Raw genomic sequence first — 27,880 nt, 5'->3', positions numbered from 1 at the left:
GCGCTCAGCGACGGGCAACAACACAGCAGGGAGGGAAGCGTCAATAGGATCCCAAGGCTTCCTTCTCTTTAGGTAAGTATCTAATTTTGTACCCGAGCTTCAGCTCGGGTACACTTTAAAAAGACAGATACCCACCTATACAGTCCTGGCCAAAAGTTCTGAGACTGTCAAAAATATTGGAAGTTAGAAAAGTTGGTGCTTAAAGGGGTTCTGTGGGGGTTCCTGAGGAGAAAAACTGCCACTTACCTGGAGCTTCTATCAGCCACCTGCAGTGGTAATGTCCCACGCCGTCCTGCTCCCATCTGCCGTTCCCCGCAGCCGGCACCGGGCTATTATTCGTCTGTCATACAGACGAATAATGCGCGTTGCCGTGCCTCCACTCGCGTCATCTGAGGCTTACTGCGCAGGCGCAGTACAACAGAGCCTTGTACTGCGCTTGCGCAGTAAGCTTCCGATGACGCAGGCGGAAGCGAGCGGGTGCGCGGCCACTGTAGCGCAGCCGCAGTTCAATCCCATGCTGCTTAGACCGGGGCCGGCGGCGGAGAACAACAGATGGGAGGAGGACGGCGTGGGACATTACCGCTGCACGGGGCTGATAGAAGCCCAAGGTAAGGGTCTGTTTTTCTCCTCAGAAACCCCTAACAGAACCCCTTTAAGTTTTTATAATAGCAATTTGCATATACTCCAGAATGTTAGGAAGAGTGTTCAGATGAATTGCATAGACCTTCTTTGCCATGAGAATTAACTGTATCCCAAAAAAAACCTTTCCACTGCATTTCATTGCTGTCATTAAAAAGACTCTGAAACCTCCGCGTCCCCGCCGCAGTACGCTATCTAAATCCCCCCAGACTCTCCGGGAGGCAATCCGGGCAGCACTTCCGTGTGAGGCAGAGCTATGAGCCGCAGCCCTGCCTCTCAGCGCGTCTGTCAGCGGCGGATCACCGCCTCTCCCCTGTGGCCCCTCTCAGTCTTCCTTCACTGAGAGGGGCGGGGCAGAGGTGGAGATCCGCCGCTGACAGACGCGCGTGAGGCAGGGGGGAGTTTGGGGGGGATTTAGATAGCGTACTGCGGCGGGGATGCAGAGGTTTAGTTAGGGATAAAGTATTAAACATATTTATTAAATAAAAAAACGTTTTTTTAGAGACTTCAGAGTCTCTTTAAAGGACCTGCTGAGATCATTTCAGTAATCGTCTTGTTAACTCAGGTGAGAATGTTGACGAGCACAAGGCTGGAGATCATTATGTCAGGCTGATTGGGTTAGAATGGCAGATTGACATGTTAAAAGGAGGGTGATGCTTGAAATCATTGATCTTCCATTGTTAACCATAGTGACCAGCAAAGAAACGCATGCAGCCATCATTGCGTTGCACAAAAATGTCTTCACAGCAGAGCCGGCTCTAGACAGGCACATATGAGGGGGCAGTCAAAAATGGGTAGGGGGTATCATGGATGGGGTAATTGGCCAGGGCAAAAAAATGGGCGTGGTCATGACGGCATGTGGGCGGGGCTAACTGTAATGTAGTTATACCAGCTGATGTAGTTACATTAAAAAAAAATTAAGTAAATGCACATAATGACAGACAGCGTTCCCCCAGTAAATGCATGTAATGAGGGACAGCGTTTCACCAGTAAATGCACGTAATGACAGACAGCGTTCCTCCAGTAAATGCATGTAATGACAGACAGCCTTTCACCAGTAAATGCACATAATGACAGACAGCATTCCCCCAGTAAATGCATGTAATGAGAGACAGCGTTTCCCCAGTAAATGCACGTAATGAGAGACAGTGTTTCACCACTAAATGCATGTAATGACAGACAGCCTTTCACCAGTAAATGCATGTAATGACACACAGGTGTATATGTCCCCAGTATACTTAGCCAGGTGTATATGTCCCCAGTATATGTAGCCAGGTGTATATGTCCCCAGTATACAGAGCCAGGTGTATATGTCCCCAGTATACTTAGCCAGGTGTATATGTGCCCAGTATATGTAGCCAGGTGTATATGTCCCCAGTATACGTAGCCAGGTGTATATGTCCCCAGTATACATAGCCAGGTGTATATGTCCCCAGTATACTTAGCCAGGTGTATATGTCCCCAGTATACTTAGCCAGGTGTATATGTCCCCAGTATATGTAGCCAGGTGTATATGTCCCCAGTATATGTAGCCAGGTGTATATGTCCCCAGTATATGTAGCCAGGTGTATATGTCCCCAGTATACTTAGCCAGGTGTATATGTCCCCAGTATACTTAGCCAAGTGTATATGTGCCCAGTATATGTAGCCAGGTGTATATGTCCCCAGTATACGTAGCCAGGTGTATATGTCCCCAGTATACATAGCCAGGTGTATATGTCCCCAGTATACATAGCCAGGTGTATATGTCCCCAGTATATGTAGCCAGGTGTATATGTCCCCAGTATATGTAGCCAGGTGTATATGTCCCCAGTATACATAGCCAGGTGTACATGTCCCCAGTATACATAGCCAGGTGTATATGTCCCCAGTATACATAGCCAGGTGTATATGTCCCCAGTATACATAGCCAGGTGTATATGTCCCCAGTATATGTAGCCAGGTGTATATGTCCCCAGTATACATAGCCAGGTGTATATGTCCCCAGTATACATAGCCAGGTGTATATGTCCCCAGTATACATAGCCAGGTGTATATGTCCCCAGTATATGTAGCCAGGTGTATATGTCCCCAGTATACATAGCCAGGTGTATATGTCCCCAGTATACAGAGCCAGGTGTATATGTCCCCTGTATACTTAGCCAGGTGTATATGTCCCCAGTATATGTAGCCAGGTGTATATGTCGCCAGGTCTATAGGTGTCCCCAGTAGATGTGGTCAGGACTTACCGTGTCCCGACTCCCCAGTATAAGCAGGTGTATAGATGTCCCCAGGTGGGTTGGCAACGGAGTCTGAGAGAAAAGAGGAAGCTGTGGGCTCAGCAGGGAAGGGGGGGGGGAAGTCCCCCCCCCCCCTTCCCTCACCTTGGGGCTCCCCCTCTCTCTCGCTCCCCTTTAGATATCAGCGGCTGGCAGCAGCGGTAGAACACTTCCTCTCTTCCCAGCACGGGAGAGCGAGAGATCTGTGCACCGCTGCCACTACTCTGGTCTAGTCTGGCAGCGGCACACAGATCTCTCGCTCACCCACGCTGGGAAGCGAGGAAGTGTTCTGCCGCTGCTGCCAGCCGCTGATATCTGGAGGGGAGCGAGAGAGAGGGAGAGCCCCAAGGTGAGGGAAGGGGGGGGGGGACTTCCCCTCCTTTCCCGCTGTGCCCACAGCTTCCTCTTCTCTCTCCGCTTCTCTCCTGCCACCTCTTGACCCACGCTAGAGCCGGCCCTGCTTCACAGGCAAGGATATTGTGGCTACTAAGATTGCACCTAAATCAACAATTTATAGGATCATCAAGAACTTCAAGGAAAGAGGTTCAATTTTTGTTAAGAAGGCTTCAGGGCGTCCAAGAAAGTCCAGCAACCGCCAGGATCGTCTCCTAAAGAGGATTCAGCTGCGGGATCGGAATGCAACCAGTGCAGAGGTTGCTCAGGAATGGCAGCAGGCAGGTGTGAGCGCATCTGCACACACAGTGAGGCAAAGACTTTTGGAAGATGGCCTGGTGTCAAGAAGGGCAGCAAAGAAGCCACTTCTCTCCCAAAAAAACATCAGGGACAGATTGATCTTCTGCAGACAGTATGGTGAATGGACTGCTGAGGACTGGGGCAAAGTCATATTCTTTGATGAAGCCCCTTTCCGATTATTTGGGGCATCTGGAAAAAGGCTTGTCAGGAGAAGAAAAGGTGAGCGCTACAATCAGTCCTGTGTCATGCCAACAGTAAAGCATCCTGAGACCATTCATGTGTGGGGTTGCTTCTCATCCAGGGAAGTGGGCTCACTCACAATTTTACCAAAAAACACAGCCATGAATAAAGAATGGTACCAAAACACCCTCCAACAGCAACTTCTTCCAACAATCCAACAACAGTTTGGTGAAGAACAATGCATTTTCCAGCACGATGGAGCACCGTGTCATAAGGCAAAAGTGATAACTAAGTGGCTTGGGGACCAATACCTTGAAATTTTGGGTCCATGGCCTGGAAACTCCCCAGATCTTAATCCCATTGAGAACTTGTGGTCATTCCTCAAGAGGCGGGTGGACAAACAAAAACCAACTAATTCTGAGAAACTCAAAGAAGTGATTATGAAAGAATGGGTTGCTATCAGTCAGGATTTGGACCAGAAGTTGATTGAGAGCATGCCCAGTCGAATTGCAGAGGTCCTGAAAAAGGATTGCCAACACTGCAAATACTGACTCTTTGCATAAATCTCATGTAATTGTCAATAAAAGCCTTTAAAACGTATGAAGTGCTTATAATTATATTTCAGTACATCACATAAACAAAAGATCTAAAAGCAGATTAGCAGCAAACTTTGTGAAAACGAATATTTTTGACAGTTTCAAAACTTTTGGCCAGGACTGTAGAATGGAAGGCTCTGGATCCCATAGAACCTTCTCAGCAGGGGTGTAACTAGAAATCACTGGGTCCCCCTGCAAAACGTTGGATGGGGCCCCCTCCTGTCCCCACCCAGGCATTTTTTCTATCAATTACATTAGCTTCTGTGATAAAACATGCATCTTTCACACATACGGGCACACATGTGCAGAAAACCGACAGTGTGCTCCCAGCCTCATCTTATTACACTCACTCTGTCCATCTCTAAATATTAAAAACAGGGAACACCAAGAGCCCCAATAGTGTAATTCGTACTGGACAAGCTGGCAATAAGCTTGTATTGCTTAATACTCACAAGTCAGGGTCACCAGCAGGCAACCACTGTAAAGGCAGGTGGGGAGATTGTCCTGACCCCACTCAGGATTAAGAAGTCGCTCTCTGTAGACAGGAAGAAAGGGTAGCAACCCTCCACCAAGGGTGGACTCAAAATTGTATACAATGAACAGAGGCGCCAAAAGTATAAGATTAGATTAAATGAGCTTAAAAACCAACTTAAATGGCAAAATTGAAGGAGGAAGTGGTGGTCTTACCTCCCTCAAGCAGACACGACAACGACTGCGATTCAGACAGTCAAACACATTTATTAGGAACTCCCTAATAAATGTGTTTGACTGTCTGAATCGCAGTCGTTGTCGTGTCTGCTTGAGGGAGGTAAGACCACCACTTCCTCCTTCAATTTTGCCATTTAAGTTGGTTTTTAAGCTCATTTAATCTAATCTTTTACTTTTGGCGCCTCTGTTCATTGTATACATCTCTAAATATTAGACCGGGACCAGCGGCAGGGAACCGAGGATCGTAGGAAGACCGTGCGGGACATGACAGCTGCAAGGGGGCCAGTAGAAGCCCCAGGAAAGTGTCCTGCGCAGCAGAGCGAATACAATCGGGCTCGCCTATTTCCACCTTAGCCCTAACGCAGAGCCGCTACTGCGCTGGATCGCGGTAGGTAAATATTTACCTTGCCGCTGTTGGGGGGTCGCTGCACTGGATTGCTGGGACAGCGGAGGACAGATTCTAACGAGGCTTACCCCTCCCGAGGAAAATATCTCCCAGGTGGGTTTTTTTTAGTTACAGGTTTTCTTTAAAGAGAACCTGAACTGAAAATAAAAACTCAAAATAACCATACACAGGACATACTTACCTCCCCTATAGTCTACTCCTCAATCTTTTTCTCCTCTCCTGCGTCCCATTTGTCTGCTGTGATCAACGGAACTCTCTGTCCTCCATTTTAAAAATGGCCATTACCCCCTAACAGCTTCCTGATCAGCACACTGGTAAATAGGCCTCGTTCAGACTATACGCGCTGCCGTGCGCATTTTGGCAGCGCGTATAGTGTGCGACACGCAAGAACGGTAGAAGGGCATAGACAGCCCTTCTACCGTTCCCATCATATGCGCTGCGTGGCAGCGCGATTGCGCTATCGCGTACTGCATGCATTTTTGTGAATCGCAGCGCAGATCCCATTCATTGTAATGAATGGGATCTGCAGCGCAGCGCATAGGAGCGCAGATGGCGTGCGATTGGACGCGTTGCGTTCCGATCGCACAGCCATCTGCGCTAAATGATGTGAACGAGGCATCACCCACTTGAGCCATAGGGAAATATGGACATTACCTTGCACATTCAGTTGTAACTGACAGCTGCTGATATATAACTGACAGCAGCTGGTATATTTCAGTTCTGACAAAATCTTGTCACAACTGGAAGGGATCACTGTAAGAAGAAAATCATTTTACTCGCTTCAGGTTCCCTCTAAAGTATGAACGACCACAAGCAAGCTATTCAAACTCTGGTCAAACTGGTCATATGCTTCAGGAATCCTCCTGGGGCTGCCTTTCTATGGTTTTGTGCCCATATCAGTGGTTGCTATGGTAACTGCCACACCTGCTCTGACACCTCCAGCTTCTCTGGCTGCCTCTCTATTTTCTAATAGCAGCTACAGTATATGTTTATGCAGCCTATGGGAGGCGTGGTCAGGCCCCGCCCCTCTGGTGGAATAACAAGGAAGACTGTGGGCGGAGTTATGTCGCCTCACAGACAGCTGAATGGTTCTTCCCACTTCCCCAGTGTCATGATGGAGGGGAAACAAAAGAGGCGTGTCGCAGAATAAAAACAAAGGGCGTCACTCTACAGTGCGAGAAGAGAGAGCCGCAAGGGGCGTGTCCTTTCGCAGAGCAAACACAGGGCCGTGTACGCCCAGAGAGGGCGGGTCTTCACTGAGGATCACTAGCACAGGTGGGCGTGCCACTGATAAGACTGCCAGCAGAGGCGTGCCCGGACAGGCCCAATCAAGGCAGCACGTGGTGGGCAGGACGTGGGGGCGGTCTTGTGGCTCCATAGCTCCTCCTGAATTTTCCCAGAGTTCTCCCCTGCTGCAGAGGTTCTGTCAGTGTGCGGAAGAGGAGAAGCCACGCCCACCGAAATCTACCACCATGGAGGGGGGGAGTGGGGTAAGAGCACGGGGGAGGGGGATGCACACAGGTGAATGGGAGGTGGGTAGTCAAGGGTGATGTACACAGAGGTATATATAGGGAAGGGAATGTGCACAGGGGTAGATACTGGTTGGGGGTTATTATCAGGGGCATATATGGTGGGTGCACAGGGGTAGATATTGGGTGGGGGGTGTGCACAGGGGTAGATATTGGGTGGGGGATATTATCAGGGGCATATATGGTGGAGAGAGGGAGGGTGCACAGGGGCAGATGTGGGGTGAAGGGGTGTGCACAGGGGTATATATGGTGGAGGGAGGGGTGTGCACAGGGGCAGATGTGGGGTGAGAGATGTGCACAGGGGTATATATGGTGGAGGGAGGGGTGTGCACAGGGGTATATATGGTGGAGGGAGGGGTGTGCACAGGGGTAGATATGGTGGAGGGAGGGGTGTGCACAGGGGTAGGTGTGGAGGGAGGGGTGTGCACAGGGGTAGGTGTGGAGGGAGGGGTGTGCACAGGGGTAGATATGGTGGAGGGAGGGGTGTGCACAGGGGCATATATGGTGGAGGGAGGGGCTGTGCACAGGGGCAGATGTGGGGTGAGGGATGTACACAGGGGTATATATGGTGGAGGGAGGGGTGTGCACAGGGGTAGGTGTGGAGTGAGGGATGTGCACAGGGGCATATATGGTGGAGGGAGGGGCTGTGCACAGGGGCAGATGTGGGGTGAGGGATGTACACAGGGGTATATATGGTGGAGGGAGGGGTGTGCACAGGGGTAGGTGTGGAGTGAGGGATGTACACAGGGGTATATATGGTGGAGGGAGGGGTGTGCACAGGGGTAGGTGTGAAGTGAGGGATGTGCACAGGGGTATATATGGTGGAGGGAGGGGTGTGCACAGGGGTAGGTGTGGAGGGAGGGGTGTGCACAGGGGTAGATATGGTGGAGGGAGGGGTGTGCACAGGGGCATATATGGTGGAGGGAGGGGCTGTGCACAGGGGCAGATGTGGGGTGAGGGATGTACACAGGGGTATATATGGTGGAGGGAGGGGTGTGCACAGGGGTAGGTGTGGAGTGAGGGATGTGCACAGGGGCATATATGGTGGAGGGAGGGGCTGTGCACAGGGGCAGATGTGGGGTGAGGGATGTACACAGGGGTATATATGGTGGAGGGAGGGGTGTGCACAGGGGTAGGTGTGGAGTGAGGGATGTACACAGGGGTATATATGGTGGAGGGAGGGGTGTGCACAGGGGTAGGTGTGAAGTGAGGGATGTGCACAGGGGTATATATGGTGGAGGGAGGGGTGTGCACAGGGGTAGGTGTGGAGGGAGGGGTGTGCACAGGGGTATATATGGTGGAGGGAGGGGTGTGCACAGGGGTAGGTGTGGAGTGAGGGATGTACACAGGGGTATATATGGTGGAGGGAGGGGTGTGCACAGGGGTAGGTGTGAAGTGAGGGATGTGCACAGGGGTATATATGGTGGAGGGAGGGGTGTGCACAGGGGTAGGTGTGGAGGGAGGGGTGTGCACAGGGGTATATATGGTGGAGGGAGGGGTGTGCACAGGGGTAGGTGTGGAGGGAGGGATGTACACAGGGGTATATATGGTGGAGGGAGGGGTGTGCACAGGGGTAGGTGTGGAGGGAGCGGTGTGCACAGGGGTATATATGGTGGAGGGAGGGGTGTGCACAGGGGTAGGTGTGGAGGGAGGGGTGTGCACAGGGGTATATATGGTGGAGGGAGGGGTGTGCACAGGGGTAGGTGTGGAGTGAGGGATGTACACGGGTATATATGATGGAGGGAGGGGCTGTGCACAGGGGCAGATGTGGGGTGGGGGATGTACACAGGGGCATATATGATGGAGGGAGGGGTGTGCACAGGGGTAGGTGTGGGGTGGGGGATGTACACAGGGGCATATATGATGGAGGGAGGGGCTGTGCACAGGGGTAGGTGTGGAGTGAGGGATGTACACAGGGGCATATATGATGGAGGGAGGGGCTGTGCACAGGGGTAGGTGTGAAGTGAGGGATGTGCACAGGGGTATATATGGTGGAGGGAGGGGTGTGCACAGGGGCAGATGTGGGGTGAGGGATGTACACGGGTATATATGGTGGATGGAGGGGTGTGCACAGGGGTAGGTGTGGATGGAGGGATGTACAGAGGGGTATATATGGTGGAGGGAGGGGTGTGCACAGGGGTAGGTGTGGAGGGAGGGATGTACAGAGGGGTATATATGGTGGAGGGAGGGGTGTGCACAGGGGTAGGTGTGGAGGGAGGGATGTACAGAGGGGTATATATGATGGAGGGAGGGGTGTGCACAGGGGTAGGTGTGGAGTGAGGGATGTACACAGGGATATATATGATGGAGGGAGGGGTGTGCACAGGGGTAGGTGTGGAGGGAGGGATGTACAGAGGGGTATATATGATGGAGGGAGGGGTGTGCACAGGGGTAGGTGTGGAGTGAGGGATGTACACAGGGATATATATGATGGAGGGAGGGCTGTGCACAGGGGTAGGTGTGGAGTGAGGGATGTACACAGGGGCATATATGATGCAGGGAGGGGTGTGCACAGGGGTAGATAGTGGGTGGTGAATGTGCACAGGCGTATATTTAAGGGGAGAAGAGTATTCAAGGGGGATGTATACAGTGGTAGATTATTGTGTATATAGTGCTGACCTCTTCCGTAGCGCTTTAGAGAGTTTGTAGTTATGCCCTTAGAGCAGCTCACAATCTAACCCTTAGGGCCCACTCCCACTCAGACGCTTTTCTCCCGCCCTTCCTGCTTTGCTTATTGTTTTCCGCGCATGCGAAGACCTGTCACAACGGCCGCCCTGGTGACGCGAAGCGGCTGGCGTGATGACGCCATGCGTCATTAACCAGGAAGAGCCGGCTCGACACCCGGCTTGGGTGTCTCCGGTAACGGGGGCTGGCGGAGGCACCAGGAGAGGAGCCAGGAGGACGCCGGGGGACCTTGCCGCCTACGGTGAGCTGGAAGAAGCCCCAGGTAAGTGTAATCTTTTAATTTCAGGCACTGCTCGGGGTCCCTTTAACGATTTCCTTCATAAATGGTGAATTTTTTATACAATTCGATCATAAAAATCGCATCAAAAGAACACATTTGGTGAAACAATTGTACCGTTAATGGGCACCTTAAAACTGTGTTCCCCAACACTGTCCTCAAGGCCCACCAACAGTGCATGTTTTGTGGAAATCCACAGAGGTGGTTAATTAGCACTGCTAAAGTACTTATTACCCCACCTGTGAATGTTTGTGGTTTCCTGCAAAACAAGTACTGTTGGTGGGCCTTGAGGACAGGGTTTGGGAGCTCTGCTCTAAAGGGTCTTTTCAGAACTCTGGTGACTTCTCTGTGTCTCTGTTTTCTAGCGGTTTATGCCGGTGACATTCGATGACGTGGCAATATATTTCACAGAGGATGAGTGGGAGTATCTGCAGGACTGGCAGAAGAGGCTCTATAAGGAAGTCATGATGGAGAACGTGGAGCTGGTCACATCACTGGGTGAGAAAGTTTTGCCCAACGGAAGGTGGAGCTTCCTGTAGGCTACATAGTAGGTTTCAAACTGGGACAGTAGGGCTAACGTCCCTGTTTCCATGGTGATGTGTATACAGTTGATCCGCTGGGCAGCGGAACTCACTTGACAGGCAGCCTATTGGGCCAAAGTGCGGGGATCTCGTCCTACAGAGTTACTGGACCTGACAGGGTCCAGAGTGGGACAATTGGAGCAGCCGTTCGTTTTGGGGTAGCGCGAGTAAGTTAGTAGTGCATACTACAGCAGTAGCATGCCTACTTTGAAAATGTTACTTGCACTGCCACACTAAGCTGTGCTGCTTGAGCAGTGTAGCTTAGTGAATCAATCCCGACTGATTTGTATGTGAGCCAGATGTAGCCATCAAAAGAACCATATCTGGCTCCCGAGCCATAGGTTCCCTACCCCTGCTATAGAACCTTCTCATTTCTAAAAACCTCTTATGACTAACAAATATAAATTACAAAAAAAACATTTTTCAATATACCCTTACATTAGCAGATACAGGCATTGCTTCTTCCTCGGCACGAGCAGCTCCTCCCATCTCATCACAGCTCTCTGTGATGCTGCAAGTAAACAGAACAGGAAAGCAGAGCCAGAAGGGGCAAGCTTGGGCTTAAAAAGACATCAGAGAAGACAGACTCGGCTATAATGATTCCTGAGCAAAGCCAGACTGAATGCTCAGTCAGGGATTTTATCAGGGCTGTTAACAAGCAGGCTTAGCAGTGATGGATGAAACAGAGAGCATGGTAGGTGTGTTCTCTAATGTTCCCACTGACATATATTGTAAAATACATGAGGGTGCTTCATCCCTGGTACACTTTAAGTGCTGTCTCCCCCATTTGAATCCCCCTTGTTTAAAACCATTGACTTAAAAGTCGATGGGGAGCAGACAGGAAGTGACTGTGCTCTTCGGTCTGTTTGACCTTTTTCCCCTGCGTCTCCGCCCTTTCTCCACCCCTCCACGGCACAAGAGGACAAACTGAGCATGCTCAGTGCTGGATTCCTCTCGTGCACAGTTTCAGAGAAATGTGCACGCTAGAATACCCCGGAAGTAGTTCTGGGTCGCAGCCATCTTTATTGGAGGGCGGAAGCATGGAAAAGTTAAAAAATCTGCTGATCACAGCGGCGGGAGCGACAAAAATCATATGACTGTCGTCAGGGAGAAATGGTGATGCCGGTAATGTTTTTTATTAATATAATTTACCATATTTCAGTTCCGCTTTAATCTGAGAGAAAATGTTGTATTTGTACGCATGTGTTTTAACTTTTTTACAATTTTTGGCGGTAGTGGTCCTTTAAAGGACAACTGTAGTGAGAAGGATATGGAGGCTGCCATATTGATTTCCTTTTAAGCAATACCAGTTGCCTGGCAGCCCTGCTGAGCTATCTTCCTGCCGGATCACAACAGAAACCCGCATGCAGCTAATCTTGTCAGATCTGACAAAAATGTCAAACACCTGATTTGCTGCATGCTTGTTCAGGGTCTATGACTAAAAGTATTAAAGGCAGACGATCAGCAGGATAGCCAGGCAACTAGTATTGCTTAAAAGGAAATCAATATGGCAGCCTCTATATACCTCTCACTACACTTTTCCTTTAACCACTTAAACCCCCGCGGTACGAATTTCTCCGCCCCTTTTTTCCCCCCTAAAAAAACAGGGACGGAGAAATCCGTACCTTCCGCGCTACCGCCGCTGTCCGCGCTCCCGCCGCTCATGCGCGCGCACTCGCCGCTCGTGCACGCCGCCGCCTGCTCGCACGGAGATCAATGAACGGGAAAATCCATTCCCATTCGTTGATCTAAGCCCCCGCAATGATCGCGCTGCTTCTATTAGAAACAGCGCGATCATAGTGATTCTCCCAGCCTCCTACTGCTTCCTGTAAGCGTCCGGAAGGACGCTTACAGGTCGCATGTAAACAAACACACTGTGGCCATCTTGTGGCCAAACAGTAAACTACACCCTAAAAGCATTTTACTTAAACAAACATTACATTTACACAATAAATTAACTCATTACCTCCCACACTCCCCAATTTTTTTTTATTTTTTTTTTATAATTAAAAAAAAAAAAAAAAAATACAATAAAAAAAAAAAAACATAAATAGTTACCTTAGGGACTGAACTTTTTAAATATTTATGTCAAGAGGGTATAACACTGTTACTTTATAAACTGCGGGCTTGTAATTAGGGATGGATGCAAAACTGAAAAAAATGCACCTTTATTTCCAAATAAAATATTGGCGCCAAACATTGTGATAGGGACATAATTTAAATGGTTTTATAACGGGACAAATGGTTAAATACATTTCATGGGTTTTAATTACAGTAGCATTCTTTATTTAAAAACTATAATGGCCGAAAACTGAAAAGTAATAATTTTTTCCCACATTTTTTCCTATTTTCTCATTAAAACACATTTAGAATAAAATAATTTGGCATAATGTCCCACCTAAAGAAAGCCTAATTGGTGGCGAAAAAAACAAGATATAGTTCATTTCATTGGGATAAGTAATAATAAAGTTATAGACAAATTAATGGAAGGAGCGCTGAAAGGTGAAAATTGCTCTGGTGTTCAAGGGGTAAAACCCCTCAGTGGTGAAGTGGTTAAGCGCTATCGCTAGCGTTTTGAATGAGCGGTTTGTAAGCGATTTCATGAGCGGTTTCCATAGCGATTTTAAAAAGTGTATTTATTCAGAGGTTGTGTAGCGATTATCGTTTTTTTATTCTGATTGGTCCTTTCAATTCATTTTGTTACAGTGTGCAGTAACTTCAAACCGCTAGCAAAATTGCTCTGTGCAGGTTTTGATGAGGGATTATGCCAGCGTTTATATACTTTACATTGCAGAAACGTTAATCGCATCCGCTAAACTCGGAAAATGCTGCATGTCCTGCGTTTTTGCAATTTGGTAATAGCAACCGCTCCAGTGGAATTCAGCCCATCCATTAACATTAACCATTATTTAGGGAAATCGTTAGCGGTTTGAATCGCTCCCTAAACACTCTAGTGGGTTTGAGCCCTAAGTCATGTAGCTGCTGTTCCATTCTGTGTACAGGTCACACCTGCTGATGTATGAGAGGGTTCCTGAGATGTCATTCTGGGTAGTGTCCTGGCAGAAGATTGTAGCCCAGTTCCATAATGTTTCTTTATATTGTCTCCTCAGGTCTCCTTCTACAGAGAGGCACCTGGCCAAATGTGAAGACAGAAGAGAAGTACCATCCGTGGAAGAAAGAAGAGTCTGTCGCCAACCTAGATGATGGTGAGGGGCATAAGCAAAGACAATGAGGACAGAATAGGAGAACAGGGAGGAGAATAAGTGGAGATTTGGGCGCCCAGGAGATTTGGGCGCACACTGAGTAACTTCGGCGCCGTCAGAAGACGGAGCAGAAGTTACAATTTAAAACACTATCATTCGACCTCCAGCAATAGCTGGAAGCTGAATTGTATAATTCCCCACTATCCACGTGGACATAGATGGGGAATAGTAATTAACATCGCCGGGACTTGTGCAGCAGCAGGATAAGCCATACTAGCTGTATCCGGTGCCCAAGTCTCCCGGCAGCGATTACATGTGTACGTGAATAAGAGTAGAGGAAGAAGGATAAGAGCGAAGGACAGGCGATATGATTGGTTGGCATGGCTTTGCTTTATTTGCTTTAGCTCCAGCTTGCCTACAGCAGAGTCCCTAGTGTCCGCTGCTGGTAAAAAAGCACTAACCCCAACCCTAAAATACTTATCGAGCCTCCAGTTACGTCTTGTAGCCTTCCTGCAGCTCCTCGTGGCTTTCCAGCTTCCTCCGTGCATGTGGGTCAGGTGACACGCCAGCTGCCAACCACGGCGCCGGAAAGCTAATAAGAGCGGCGGAAAGACTACAAGATGTCGCTGGAGGTTTGGTAAGTATTTGAATGCCTCCAAACCTATAACCCCCCCCCCACAAAGACCAAAAAAAAAAACACAGTCCTCGTTATCCCTCAGGCATGCTGGTTAGCTGAGATGTCTGGCTGCCGGAGTTCCCTTATAATGGGAAGGCTGCCTGAGTTCCCTTATAATGGGAATTTGGCTGTACAGTATATTGGTTTTGGTATCTTCTTATCACATTACAGAGTTTGCAAGCCAGATCTGAACACATAAGGTAACCATACATCCAGGGCTGTGGATTCGGTACAAAAATCATCTGACTCCGACTCCTCAGTTTATGAAACCTCCAACTCTGACTCCAGCTGCCCAAAATGGCTCCGACTCCTCGACTCGGACCCCTTAGTCTAATACTTACCAGGGCTGTGGTTTTGGTACTAAAAGCATCCAACTCCTCAGTTTATGAAACCTCTGACTTCAGGTACCTAAAATTCCTCCGACTCCACAGCCCTGCATACATCACTCAATTTTCCTTCCAACAATCGACTTATTGAGTGATCAGCTACAGTATGGTTGATTGGCTAGTGGCCCACACGCTGCAAGCGAGATCCTTTGGGATTTTCCTTCACTAATTGAGCTGAACGATGTACCTTCATGGTCTGAAACTAAAAATCGATTCTCTAACGATCTAAATCAAGTGAACAGTAGCAGATAGTGTGTTTTTGAATTAGGATGTCCTCTATCCTAGTATGTCAAGTAGCTGTTTCGTTATTCTGGTAACCAACCACACCCACTGATGTATGGGCTTAAGGAGTGCATTGCTGGGTATTTAAATGGTGGAAGATGGCAGCTCAATACCCTGATGTCCATTTCTTCTCAGGTCCACATATACAGAATGGCACCTGGCCAGATGTCAAGACAGAAGAGAAGTCCCATCCATGGAAAATGGAAGAGACTTTGGCCAACATTGATGACGGTGAGAGGCACAGACAAATAAAATAATGAGGACAGAATGGAAGGAGCCGGGTGGAGAGTGGGATGGAGAAATAATGGACAGAGAATGAATGTGGCCATGCCCCGGTTCAATGTGGCAATCAGATAGATCCCTCCCAGTTCATTATCTGAGAAGTAGAAATCTGTGTGTTCCTGCTGAAAAATACGGGGGAGGCTGCAAGGGAAAAACTGTGAGAGCAGAACAGTGGAGGACAGTCAAAACGAGGATGGAAGGAAAGATCAGAATAGAGGATGTATGGGACGTGGGGATACCTGCTCTCCCAGCATGCTCTGGGGAAGAATTCCGCATAGCTAAACATCACTGAGAGGGCGGGGTTACAAACTAATATACTGCAATATGTAGATATCCGAAGTGCTTCTGATGCTCAAACCAGGAAGATTCACGTAAAAGTGTATCCTGGATAATTTTCCTCATTCTATGATAATGCAAACATTTGTATAGCACTTTTCTCCTGTTGGACTTACCCAAGCCTCATTTTTAGCTGCTCAGAAGCTAAGCTCCGCCCCATCAAAGAAATCTGCCAGGCATTTTTCCCCTGATGCTGTGCAAAGCATGATGGGATTTCTGATGTTGTTCTCGTTGCCTAGCGAATGCAGCTGGGAGGTGTGATCAGGACACAGGACAGTTGGAACTGTGTCTCATGCTCCGTCACCACCTTTCAACCAAAAAGATGGCTGCCCCCATGAAATCACAAACATTTGCCTGTTCTTTTAAAACAGGGTGGCTAAGACATATTACCTATCTATTTTAATTAACATAACTAATGTAACTTAATGACAGTATGTTTGTTTAGGCTGAAGTTCCTCTTTAACCAGTACACTATCCAGCCACAACATTCATCTATATGTCACTACAGTGCCTCTTGTAGTGCTGGTTCACACGGGCTTCTGCCGAGCTTTCACTTGGCGCCACGTTCAAATGCCAGCGTTTAGATGCTAGCTTTTGAGCGGTAGACCCCGAAAAAATGCCGCGTCCGAAGCGCCACAAAAAAGCCCTTGTGAACCAGCCCTAAAGAGTAACTGTCGGGCATAAAATCAAAAATCAAATCTTTATTTTTATCTGGTAAACAAGTAATAAGGATGCTAACCAGGCAATCCAAAAGTTGAAATCACTATTACTTTTCTTGTTGATAATTGATCATTCCCCTGTTTACCTGACTCTTATTTGGTGCACACAACATTTGGTACACAAAAAGGAAGTTGCAGGACATGCTGGGTTGTCCTTTTTTACTTCTTTACTTCCCCTTAGACTTAAAGGGAACCTTAACTGAGAGGGATACGAATGTTTCCTTTTAAACAATACCAGTTGCATGGCAGTCCTACTGATCTCTGTGGTTGCAGTAGTGTGTGTTTCACAGACCTGAAACAAGCATGCAGCTAATCCAGTCTGACTTCAGTCAGAGCACCTGATCTGCATGCTTGTTGAGGGGCTGTGGCTAAAAGTATTAGAGACACAGGATCAGCCGGAGAGCCAGGCAACTGGTATTATTGTAAAAGGAAAAATCCATATCCTTCTCAGTTTAGGTTCCCTTTAACTAATGCAGCCTGATTGGCTGAAGCCTCTTTCCCTCCTGTTTTCCCCTCCCACACTTCTATTACTCTCTGATTGGCCAATATTTCTCATGCAGAGACAATGCACTTTCTATAGTAAAGGGCGGGCAAATCAGGCAGAGGAGACTAAGGGAGGAAATGACATCAGAATTGGCTTCAAAATAGCCACACTTAAAATGGGAAATGCTAAGAAGGATTTTCTCCTTTTTTACTGTAGAAAAATCACTAAAATCAAAACTTGGACAGTGCAATACATATGTAAGTAGAGCAAGTATTTATCTACTTATATATGTGGGTTTTTCTGAGATAATATGGCTGGCAGCTCCTCTTTAACAAAATATGAGCTGTAATTGCAATGGGCTATACACACTGGCCAGTAATGATACTGCGGAGCGGTAGTATGGATGGAGGATGTCAACCTCTTGGTGTGTTGGGTTTGGGGTAGGAAGATGGGACCTGAATGGGTGCTCAGTGGTACTGATTCTTGTTCTTTCTCCAGGTTTTCCGCCGATGCTAAATATCATTATAAAAGAGGAGAAGGAGGAGCTGACGCCCACTGCAGTGTCCGGCCTGCAAGAGTACAGCTATATTGGTAAGACACAGGAAGGACAACTCCAATGAGGCCACCATCATAGGATAGCCAATAACTTGTCCATTGTGTTACCTTCTAGTGGCGAATGCTAGTTGCCTGATATGATTGGATGTTCTGGCTCATACGTTCCTCTCCTGTTAATCGCTAGTTCTGGTGTGTGAAGTAGTATTAAAGCACACCTGAGGTGAGAGGAATATGGAAGCTGACATCTGTTTCCTTTTAAGCAAGGCCAGTTGCCTGGCTGGCCTGCTTATTCTCTGCCTCTAATACTTTTACCCATAGACCCTGAACCAGCATGCAGATCAAATGTTTCTGACTGGATTAGTTGTATGCTTGTTTCACATGTGTGATTCAGAAACAACTGCAGCCAAAGACCTCAGCAGGATAGCCAGGCAACTGTATTATTATTGTTATTATTATTATTATTATTATTGGTTTATAAAGTGGCAACACGGTGTGGCGCTGTACAGAGTAAGAAACAAACGGGATACACAATAAAACAGACAATGATATACACAAAATATAGACACTGCTAAAAAATACAGAATTACCATAGACATAGCAATTACAGTGACAATGTAACACTATGAACCAAATGTACAGCAAATTCCAAGACACAAGAGGGTGAGAGAGCCCTGCCCTTGCAAGCTTACAGTCTAAAGGCATAGGGGGGAACAAGAGGTGGAGTAGTATACAATAATCATACCTAGAGGCAGTGTGTTTTTAGGTTATCTACTAAGGAGTACAACTTGGCCAGAGGTTAAAGGGGAATGGCCTTAGTTAGAGTTTTAGGGAAACTCTTAGGCTGGTTTCACAGTGGAACGTTAAAGTTTCAGGTTACAGCAGCCAGTAACGCAGCCTAACTCACAGCAAGGATAAATCAATTGTGCTGTTCACAGTGCCCACGTTGCATCACATAGTAACGCAGCACGTTTAAACAAAGTGCTGCATGCTGTGCGTTATACTTGGCTAAGCAGCGTTAGACTGCTTGCACATGCTCAGTAATGCTGGAGGAGGAGGTCGCCCCTCCTCCTCCGCCAGCCACATGGCTAATTAATATTCACTGCACTGTGGAGACTCCTGGTGGGACTGTAGTGTTGTGCGGATCATGAATGAATCATTCATTTGATCCGGATCTTTTTTGTGAGTCGAATCATTCGGATCATCACAATGAAAGATTCGGTTAACAGGATGTCTGTCTGGAAGAAACAGGAACATACAGAATGTACAGTGCAGGGAAAGTCCTGTCCTGCTAGTCATTTCACCCAGTCTGCTTCCCTAGTAAAATGATTCAAATGATTCGGTTCAAAGATCCGGATCTTTTCAATGATCGGATTCAAATGATCCGAATCCTTAAAAAGATCCGGACTTCCTATCACTAACCTGGAGCGGCTGCTTTGAGAGCTGCATAACGCAGCTCAATCTGACGTCCAACTTCAACACCACTATGCGTTGCCTTGGGGGCACGTTATGCAACCTTAACGTCCCCTAAAACGCAACATCTTGGTGGGAAAATAGCCTTAAAGATTTTAAAGATTGAAGAGTTACAAATGTGTTTTGGAAGTGGATTCCAGAGGAGAGGTGAGTCAGGTGAGAATTCTTGTATGTATGAATGTGAGGATGTGGTTCTAGAGGACATGTGCAGATCTGAGATTGCGGTTGGGTTGGTATCTGGAAACTAATGGGGGAGATGTACGGGGAGAGAGACTGTGTACAGCTTTTTAGGTTAGGGTTAAGAGTTTGAAATGTATGGCAACCTCCATATTCCTTTCACTTCAAGTGTCCTCTAATTCTGGTCCTTCAAACCGTTTGTAGCACAAGTGTCATACTCTGAACATTGTTACTGGTAAATTGACAATAATGTTTGTTTGTAACAGGTACAGAAATCCGGGTCCTGTCTGAGTCTCGTCTTCCATCACAGCATCTCCTGAGCAACCATTCGCCAATTTCATTCGCTCTACCCGATGCTCAGACCTCACCGGAGAGTTTGACGGATCGTCCATATTCTTGTACAGATTGTCACCGCAGCTTCATTCGGAAATCACACCTGACCAGCCACCTGCGCACGCACCGCGGGGAACGGTCTTACCACTGCGAAGTGTGCGGCAAGGGCTTCCACTACCGCCACCACCTGGTCGGCCATAAACGGATACACACCGGGGAAAAGTTATTCTCCTGCGAGTATTGCGGCATCACGTTCAACCACAAGGGAAACTACCAAACTCACAGCCGCCTCCATACAGGCGAGCGTCCCTTCTCCTGCGACCTCTGCGGCAAAAGCTTCAACCGCAAGGCTGACCTCATCACGCACTGCCGCATACATACAGGGGAGCGGCCTTTCACCTGCTCTGACTGCGGGAAAAGCTTTAGCCGGAAGCAGCATCTGGTGATCCACCGCCGGCGTCATACAGGCGAGATGCCATTCCAGTGCGACCAATGTGAACAGCGGTTCTCCCACCGCAAGGCGCTGATGCGCCACCAGGATATTGTGCACTGTACAAAGAGGCCGTTCAGCTGCTCTGACTGTGGGAAGGGGTTTGCCTGCCGATCTCACCTCCTCAATCACCAGCGCTCTCACCAGAACGGTGGGGGGAGCTGCGGGAACGAAGACAAGCCGTTCTCCTGCGACCAGTGCCGCAGAAGCTTTGTGGCGCAGCCCCATCTGCAGGCGCACAAGAAGACGCATAACCGAGTCCCTGGTGAGCGTCCGTTCGCTTGTGCCGACTGCGGAAAAGGCTTCAGCAGCCGTCAGTATCTGAGCCGCCATGAGAAGATCCATACGGGTGAGCGCCCTTTCCGATGTAACGTGTGCGGAGACAGCTTCATTCAGAAACCCAACCTAGAGCGCCACAAAGGCATCCACAGCGGGCAACGCCCCTTCCCCTGCCTGGTGTGTGGCGGCAGCTTCTTTAAGAAACACAACCTGGTGCGACACCAGCGTATCCACACCGGAGAGAGACTTCACTTCAGCTGTAAAGTGTCGCGACCTAAAAAACAGCCTTTGCCGGAGGGCGGGTCACATGGGTGTCTGAACGGGAGTCCACCATTGGAAAACCCGTGCAAGAATGTGTGCTGCAACCGAACCCGCTCAGAACAGTGAGAAGACGCAGGAACCTAACTACTGAGCGGCCAGTCGGACTGGCAATCTCTCCTTAGAGGCCGCAGGGCTGGCGGCAACTCCAGAGGGGCTGCAGGGCTGGCAACAACTCTGCAGGGCCCTTCACAACTGGCAGTATTTCCTGAGCAGCCAGTAGGACTGGCGGTAAATCTTAAAGCAAACCTGAAGAGGAAAAAACGTATGATATAATGAACTGTATGTGTAGTACAGATAATGAATGGAACATTCGTAGCAAAGAAAAGAGTCCTATTTTTATTTTGTTTTTTATAACATTGCATCATGCTGTCACAGCTGCAGTTTTGAAACTACACTTGTCCTTTAAGCTATAAAACAAAGCAGAAAGAATGACCCTTTGAACTCTTCTGCAGTAAAACCTTATCTCAAGCTGTCTCTCGCTGTTTCTTGGCTGTTGAAATGCTTCAGAAAACAGGATTGTGTTCCGCCCAGTGGGTCGAAGAGCTCAGAGAAGCTCTTTTGCATGAAGTTTTGTAACTCTTCCTGTACTGGAAAACAATGAGACTCTTTCCTTTGCTACTAATGTCCAATTTCTTACACATACAACTCACTATCTCATAAGTTTATGTTCGCCTCACGTTTGCTTTAAGGAGCTAATAAAACTGGCAATATCTTCCAAGGGGCCAGTAAGACTGGCAGCAACATCTCAGGTTCTGGAATGACTTGTGAAATAAGTGGGTCGATTACTATTAGCTGGCCAGAGTGGCAAGCAGTGTGGAAATCCTCTGCCCATATAAAGGACTACAAAGATCAAGAGAACCCCATTGACTATTCTAGCTCAGAACACTGTGCGGTTCTCACACACAGAGACGTGCCCAAACATGCTTGGGGTGAACCAGCATGGACCATGCACAATACACAGAAAGAGATCGGTCTGTCACACAGAATAAATACGGGAAGAGATGGATTAAGGCATTGGCACGTCACAGGAATGGCTGGCACCATGTGATGTACATCAGGGGTTAAAATGGCATTATATACACAAGGGGAGCTATGCTCATCCTGCTTGGGGACCAATATTCTATGCCTAGTACACACCATGCAACTTCTTGTCCGATCGATGGGTCGAACCGATTATTTCCCACGTCTGTTCTGCATTCGATCGCGAATGGGATTTTGTGCAGTAATGACCTGAAGTTCGATCTAGTTATCGATCGGGAGCAGTTTGGACATGTACACACGACGCATTTTCCCATCAGATACGCCGTCGTTCTGACAGGAAATGGCATCGTGTGTACCAGGTATTAAACTTTTAACAGCCGCAATCAAATGATCTCACTTTAATATAATGCACTACTTTTGTCTTCAGCCAGCAGAACTGGTTGTGCTGTGAATCCTTGGCTTGCTTTGATCTCTCTCTCCAAGCAGAAAACATAGAAACTGAAAGCAGAAGTCCTCTGTTATTGTCTCATACTGCCCCCTGGTGACAAGTAGCCATAAATACACATTACAATACTACTAAGAAGCTATGAAATCTAACAAAGAAGAAATAAAAAAAAATGTGCTAAAATAGGCTTGGAGCTCTTGCAAACCTCTAAATAAATTGGCTGCTAAAGGGTGAAAGGGAAAAGCAGGTGTTGAGAGGAGTGGTCCGTTTACATACAAACAATAATAAACCCCTCTGCACGCAAGACACTCACAGCAAGCTGGAAGAATAGCAACGGAGAAAAAAAAATAGGTTGCAAATTGTATTCAGTTGCAAAAAGAGGACATTCCCTTCCAAAAAGGATTGCATGCAAATCATTCTGTACTAGACCCTTTCACTAGCTTTAAAGGTTTGCTTGCTGCTGGTATAGGTAGAGTAAGGACCCTTTCTGTAAGATGAAACCTCAACGCTGGTGAAAGGGCCTAATACAGAATGCTTTGGATGCAATTCATGTTGGAAGGCAATGTTCTATTTCTGCTACTGAATACAATTTGCAACCTAATTGGTGCTAGTGTTCCAGCTTGCTGCCAGTGTCTTAAGGGCAGAGGGTTAGATTGGCAAAATATACACAAGTGCTGGGTGCAGGGACCATGTTTCTTTGGTGAAATGGGCAGCCACAGGAACAGAAAATGAGTAGTGGAGCTGACACCACATGGTGTGTAGGAGAGGGACAGATCAGCACAGAGGATGGGTGAAGGGTAGATGGTACATTGGGGTTTAGTCTTTAGCTTGCACATGTTGTTAGAGAAAATAGTTTGAGTGGGGGGGGGGGGGGGGGCATGATTTGGCACTTAAAGGGTATATTGAATGATAAAACAGGAGGGCACCATATGGTAGGTAGGCAGGGTTAGTATGATGTACAACATCAGGGGGAAGTGGGCGAGCACAAGTTTGTTGTAGGTGGGGGATACAAATGGGTAAAGGGGCATAGGCTGGCACTGGTGATTTTGTTGGCACATGTTGTGTTGCTTAATAATGTAAGTATATTTCTGTACAGTGGCTGTACGTTTGTAATGTATATATGAACTTCATTGTTATGTCTGACTATTCAGGTGAACGCGAAATGTGTGGTCTGGGTGATCTACACACCACCGTTTCCGCAAAAGCTGAGAGCCTGTGTAAGACGATGATTTGGAAATTATGTAAATGTTGTTATATTTTATTGACACAGTGACAAAATAGCAAATGTTTAATCTGTTGAATTTTTTTTTTTAAATATTTGCTCGTTTTCAAAAATAAATTCCAACCACACATTTATGAAAAGTTGGGACAAGGATATGATAACCACTTTGTGGCATTGCCTCTTCTTTTAATACTGTAAATATTGTGCAGCTGGCAAACCCAGTAGGTCTAGTTTTGAAACTTTTTTTTTTTTTTTTTCACTATTAAATCTTTTATTTGCAAAGACAAAAAAGTTACAAACATTTGGAGCGAAACATAAAGTATCTGAGAAAAAGGAGCTTACAATACAGGATGTAGCTAGCACCTTGATGTTCTTATAACCTATTAAAACAAGGCAGTGAGGCGAAAGTAGTACAGTACAGAGTCAAAATTCAGATCATAATAACATTATAATAAAGATTGGGGTAACTTACATGCCTTGCTAAGGCATAGATGACTAGACAATGTGCAGTGATACGTCCATGTATGCATCTCCCATGTGCCATAACGCAAGAGAAGAGAGCAAGAGGGGTATGGGAGGGGGAAAAGAAAAGAAAAGGGAGGAAAGGGGTAAGGGGGAAGAACGAAAGCGGTTATTGAGCCATCAGCTCCTTGTATTCATCTGAGCATTGGAACTCTGTCCACACCGACCAGGTAATGGCGTATTGGTCTGACCGATCTGTTGAAAGAAGGATCAATCTTTCCATCGTGTCAATTGTGTCAACCTTCTGTAGCCAGGCTTTAGTGGTGGGGGGGGGGGGTCTGGGACTTCCAATGCAAGGGGATGAGGGCTCTCGCTGCATTCACCAGATGTATTGTCAAGGATTTTTTGTAGCTTTTAACTGAGGTAGTAGTGTCGTGCAACAGAAAAAGGCTCGGGCTGAAGACCAACGTAGAACAAGTGATCTTTTCAATTAGTTTATGAATAGATTTCCAATAGTTAACCAAAGAGGGACAAGACCAGAACACATGGAGTATATCCGCATTTTGGTTTCCACATCTCCAGCATGAGTCTGAGATGGATGGAAAGAACGTATGCAGGAGGTTAGGGGTTCTGTACCACCTGGTCAGAATCTTGTAACCTGTCTCCTGTGTTGAGACGTTTAATGAGCCTTTCTGGTTAAAAATAAAGATATTATGCCATTGATCTTTGCTCAGGGAAACGCCCAGATCCCTCTCCCACTTCTCCTGAAACCTCAGTCTGTCAGGGCAGGATGACATCAGTATAATTTGGTATATTTGTGAGATCAAATGGTCGAGTGGGGCTGTAGATAGGATCAAATTTTCGAAAGGCGTAAGAGATTTTGCCCAATTGAACTTACTCTTCAAGGAGTTAAGGTAGGAGCGTATATGAAAATATTGCCAGAAGGTAAGTTTTTTGTCTTCCCGAAGTGTTTGCATTTCCCCCATACTTTTCACATGCCCACCTGTAATGAAATCTAAAACCCTTGGGCAACTACCATTAGGCCATGCCTATAGAAATGGTATGTCGGCTGCTGATACAAATTTAGGGTTTGCTATAAGTGGGGTGAGTTTGCTGGGGAAAGCTGACAACCCAAGTGCTGGAAGGTGCTTCCGCATAGTTTTGATTGAAGCGGAAAGTAGAGGATTGTTCCAGGATTTAATCACCTGGCTCGGGGTGTCAGCCCAGCCCAGGGTAGAAGCCGAGGAATTAGCGATTACCTGTTCGATGAGAACCCATTTTTTGGGGGATGTGACATTTGCCCATTCCACTACTCTTGAGAGTATGGAAGCAAGGTGATACCTAAATAAATCTGGGAGACTTATACCCCCCGAATCTTTGGGAAGGGATAAAATAGTGCGTCTAATACGGGGAGGTTTATGACCCCAGATAAATTTGTCAATTTGGGTTTGAAGCGTGCGCAAGAAGGAGGCGGGAAGCATGATCGGTAGACACTGGCTGATATATAAGAAACGGGGTAGAAGATTCATTTTGACTGATGCCATCCTGCCAAACCAAGACAGGTGAGGCCTCTGGCCCCAAGATAGAAGATCTGCCCTGAGAGCTTCTCCAATCCGAGTAAAGTTCGCTTCAAATAATTTGTGGAGATCATTGGTGATATCTATCCCCAGATAGCGCAGTGATTTATCGGCCCAGAGGAAGGCAAATGAGGAACAGCACTTTTGAACCGTCTCAGTGTCCAAGGATATATTAAGGGCCTGTGATTTGTGAAAGTTTATGCGCAAGTTAGAGATTATCCCAAATTCCTCGAATCTCTTAATCAGTCGAGGCAACGAGGAATGTGGGTCACTAAGATAAAAGAGTAAGTCGTCTGCGAAAGCTGCAACAACATGATAAGATTCCCCAATCCACAGACCATTAATTGTCTTGTCCTCTCTGATGGCATTCAGGAATGGCTCTAAGGTAAGAATATAGATCAAGGGTGAGAGGGGGCACCCCTGCCTAGTACCATTGGTGATTGTGAGCGGGGCGGATAGCACCCCATTTGCCTTGACTCTGGCCGAGGGGTTAGAGTATAAGAGACTAATCCATCCCTCCATTGCCGAACCTATATTAAGGCGTGACAGGGTGGCACGGATATAATCCCATGCCACCCTGTCAAAAGCCTTTTCTGCATCTGTAGACAGTATAAAGGCCCCTTTGGCTGATTTTTGGGCATAAGAAATGACATCCACTGTCCTCATGACATTATCTTTGGGTTCTCGTCCAGGGACGAAACCAGCTTGATCAGGATTAATATGTTTAGGAATGTGTGGAAGCAATCTATTTGCCAATATTTTTGCCAGGAGTTTGGCATCTAGGTTTAGGAGCGAGATCGGGCGGTAATTAGAACAGTTTTGGGGGTCCTTACCTTGTTTAGGAATCACGGCAATATGGGCTTCCAGAAATTGTCTGGACGGGTGAACACCCGGCGAGAGCGTGTTAAATGCTGCAACAAAGGCAGGGGCAAGAATACCACTAAATGACTTGTAGTACTGAGAGGTGAAACCATCTGGCCCCGGGGCCTTCCCTGATTTAAGGGCTTTAATTGCGCTCAAGAGTTCGTCTGTTGATAACGGCGCTTCTAGGTCTTCTCTGTCAGAATTTGTTAGGTCTAGGGGTTTAGAGTATTTAGCCAGGAATTCTGAGATTAAGTTTTGCCTTCTAATTTGTTGATTTGGGTCTAGTTCCCGGGATCGCAGATTATATAAAGAGTTGTAGTAGGAGCGAAACTCCTCGACTATCTCATCAGATCTTACCAGCTTACGTTGTTGTTTATTAATTACAGATGGAATTTGAGAGGAGATCATTTGCTTTCTCAAAGCTCTCGCCAGGTATTTTCCCGACTTATTGCCGGATTCATAAAATATGCGCTTGCCATTCAGTAGCTTTCGTCTAGCTTCTGAAAATAATAAATGGTGGAGTTTAACCCTGGTGGAGTTCAGTTCCTCCAGGGCCTGGACAGCCAGTGAACGTTTGTGCAGGGATTCCAATCTCGTAACCTCAGACATTAGCTTGAGGATGCCCTCATCCCGTTCTCTTTTTAGTTTTGCACCCATTCTGATCAAGTTCCCCCTTACCACCGCCTTATGGGCTTCCCAGACCGTAAGGGCTGACACTTCTGGACCCGAGTTGGTAGAAAAGTAGTCTGAGAGAGTATTAGAAATTGCTTCTCTTCTGCCAATGTCAGAGAGCAAATTTGGGTTAAGCCTCCAGCACCAGGTTTTGGATGTTTTGTTAGAGAATTGGAGATTGAGGAATACTGGGGCATGGTCTGAGATAATTTTTGTGCCGATTGAGGCACTCGATATCATAGATAAATCTCTCTGTGACAGAAAGATGTAGTCAATTCTGGTGTGTTTGTTATGCAAAGGGGAGAAGAAGGTGAAATATTTCTCTGTCGGGTGTGAAATCCTCCACGTGTCCATCAGGGTCAGCCCTTGTAAGCTGGATTTGATTATATTCAAGGCTCGGTAGGAGATTGAGGATATGCCATTAGAACAATCGAGCAGGGGTTGAAGTGGGACGTTTAGGTCTCCACCCACAATCAAAATGCCTCCACAGAAGGCTAGCAATTCAGAGAGCACTGACCTCATAAACGTAGGTTGGTGTTGATTAGGCGCGTATAGTGCCACCAGGGTAAACTGTCTTTCTCTGATCATACCCTTAACAAATAAGAATCTCCCCTCTGGATCCTGTCTGACCTCTTCCATTACAAACGGGATACGTTTGTGTATAAAAATGGAGACTCCTTTGGTTTTTGTAGTAGGAGAGGTGGAGTGGAATGCTATCGGGAAAGCAGAATGGAATTTTGTAGGTATATGATTTGCTCTTAGGTGGGTCTCCTGAAGGAGTGCAATATCCACCTGTTCTTTTCTTAAATACTCAAACACCACCGACCTTTTCTCAGGAGTGTTAATCCCATTTACGTTGATGGATATAAGTTTTAAGGAGTCCCAACCTGATGTGTGGTTTTCGTTGTGGGCTTGACTCGCCATGTCGGATAAGCTTCTAGTAGTGTCAGACAGGATCCAATAGGGGTCAGTTGGAGATGGCTCAAGAAGACAGAAATGAAGAAAGGTATAGACAAGAGGAGAAAGTATGAGAAAAGCAGAGAGCGCCCGGCACATGGGCAGAGTTGGATGTTTTTACTGGTATGGACAGTAAATTAAAAGAAATAAGCCCG

The 27,880-nt window shown here is 47.1% G+C and overlaps 1 protein-coding gene across 3 annotated transcripts; it reads left to right on the top strand.

Moving 5' to 3' along the window:
* Positions 1-6,690: 6,690 nt before the first annotated feature.
* LOC137518104 (zinc finger protein 436-like) lies at positions 6,691-22,829 on the top strand. Of its 3 annotated transcripts, none has more exons than XM_068235436.1 (6): positions 6,691-6,755; positions 10,337-10,469; positions 13,663-13,758; positions 15,235-15,330; positions 17,419-17,511; positions 19,389-22,829. In XM_068235436.1, the coding sequence occupies exons 2-6, from the start codon at positions 10,343-10,345 to the stop codon at positions 20,609-20,611; spliced, it is 1,635 nt and encodes a 544-aa protein (XP_068091537.1). In that variant the 5' UTR covers positions 6,691-6,755; positions 10,337-10,342; the 3' UTR covers positions 20,612-22,829. The 3 variants fall into 3 exon arrangements, with proteins under 3 accessions (XP_068091537.1, XP_068091535.1, XP_068091536.1); XM_068235434.1 differs by lacking the exon at positions 6,691-6,755 and adding an exon at positions 6,855-6,970; XM_068235435.1 differs by lacking the exon at positions 6,691-6,755 and adding an exon at positions 9,573-9,956.
* Positions 22,830-27,880: the final 5,051 nt, after the last annotated feature.

The sequence above is a fragment of the Hyperolius riggenbachi genome, chromosome 5 (genome assembly GCF_040937935.1).
Source record: "Hyperolius riggenbachi isolate aHypRig1 chromosome 5, aHypRig1.pri, whole genome shotgun sequence".
Classification (NCBI taxonomy): Eukaryota; Metazoa; Chordata; class Amphibia; order Anura; family Hyperoliidae; genus Hyperolius; species Hyperolius riggenbachi.
This window is presented reverse-complemented; position numbering and strand designations above follow the sequence as displayed.

Coding starts and splice junctions, on each gene's coding strand:
- LOC137518104 (XM_068235434.1), top strand. Junction 13,759..15,234: donor TGTCGCCAACCTAGATGATG/GTGAGGGGCATA, acceptor ATTTCTTCTCAG/GTCCACATATACAGAATGGC. Junction 17,512..19,388: donor GCAAGAGTACAGCTATATTG/GTAAGACACAGG, acceptor TGTTTGTAACAG/GTACAGAAATCCGGGTCCTG.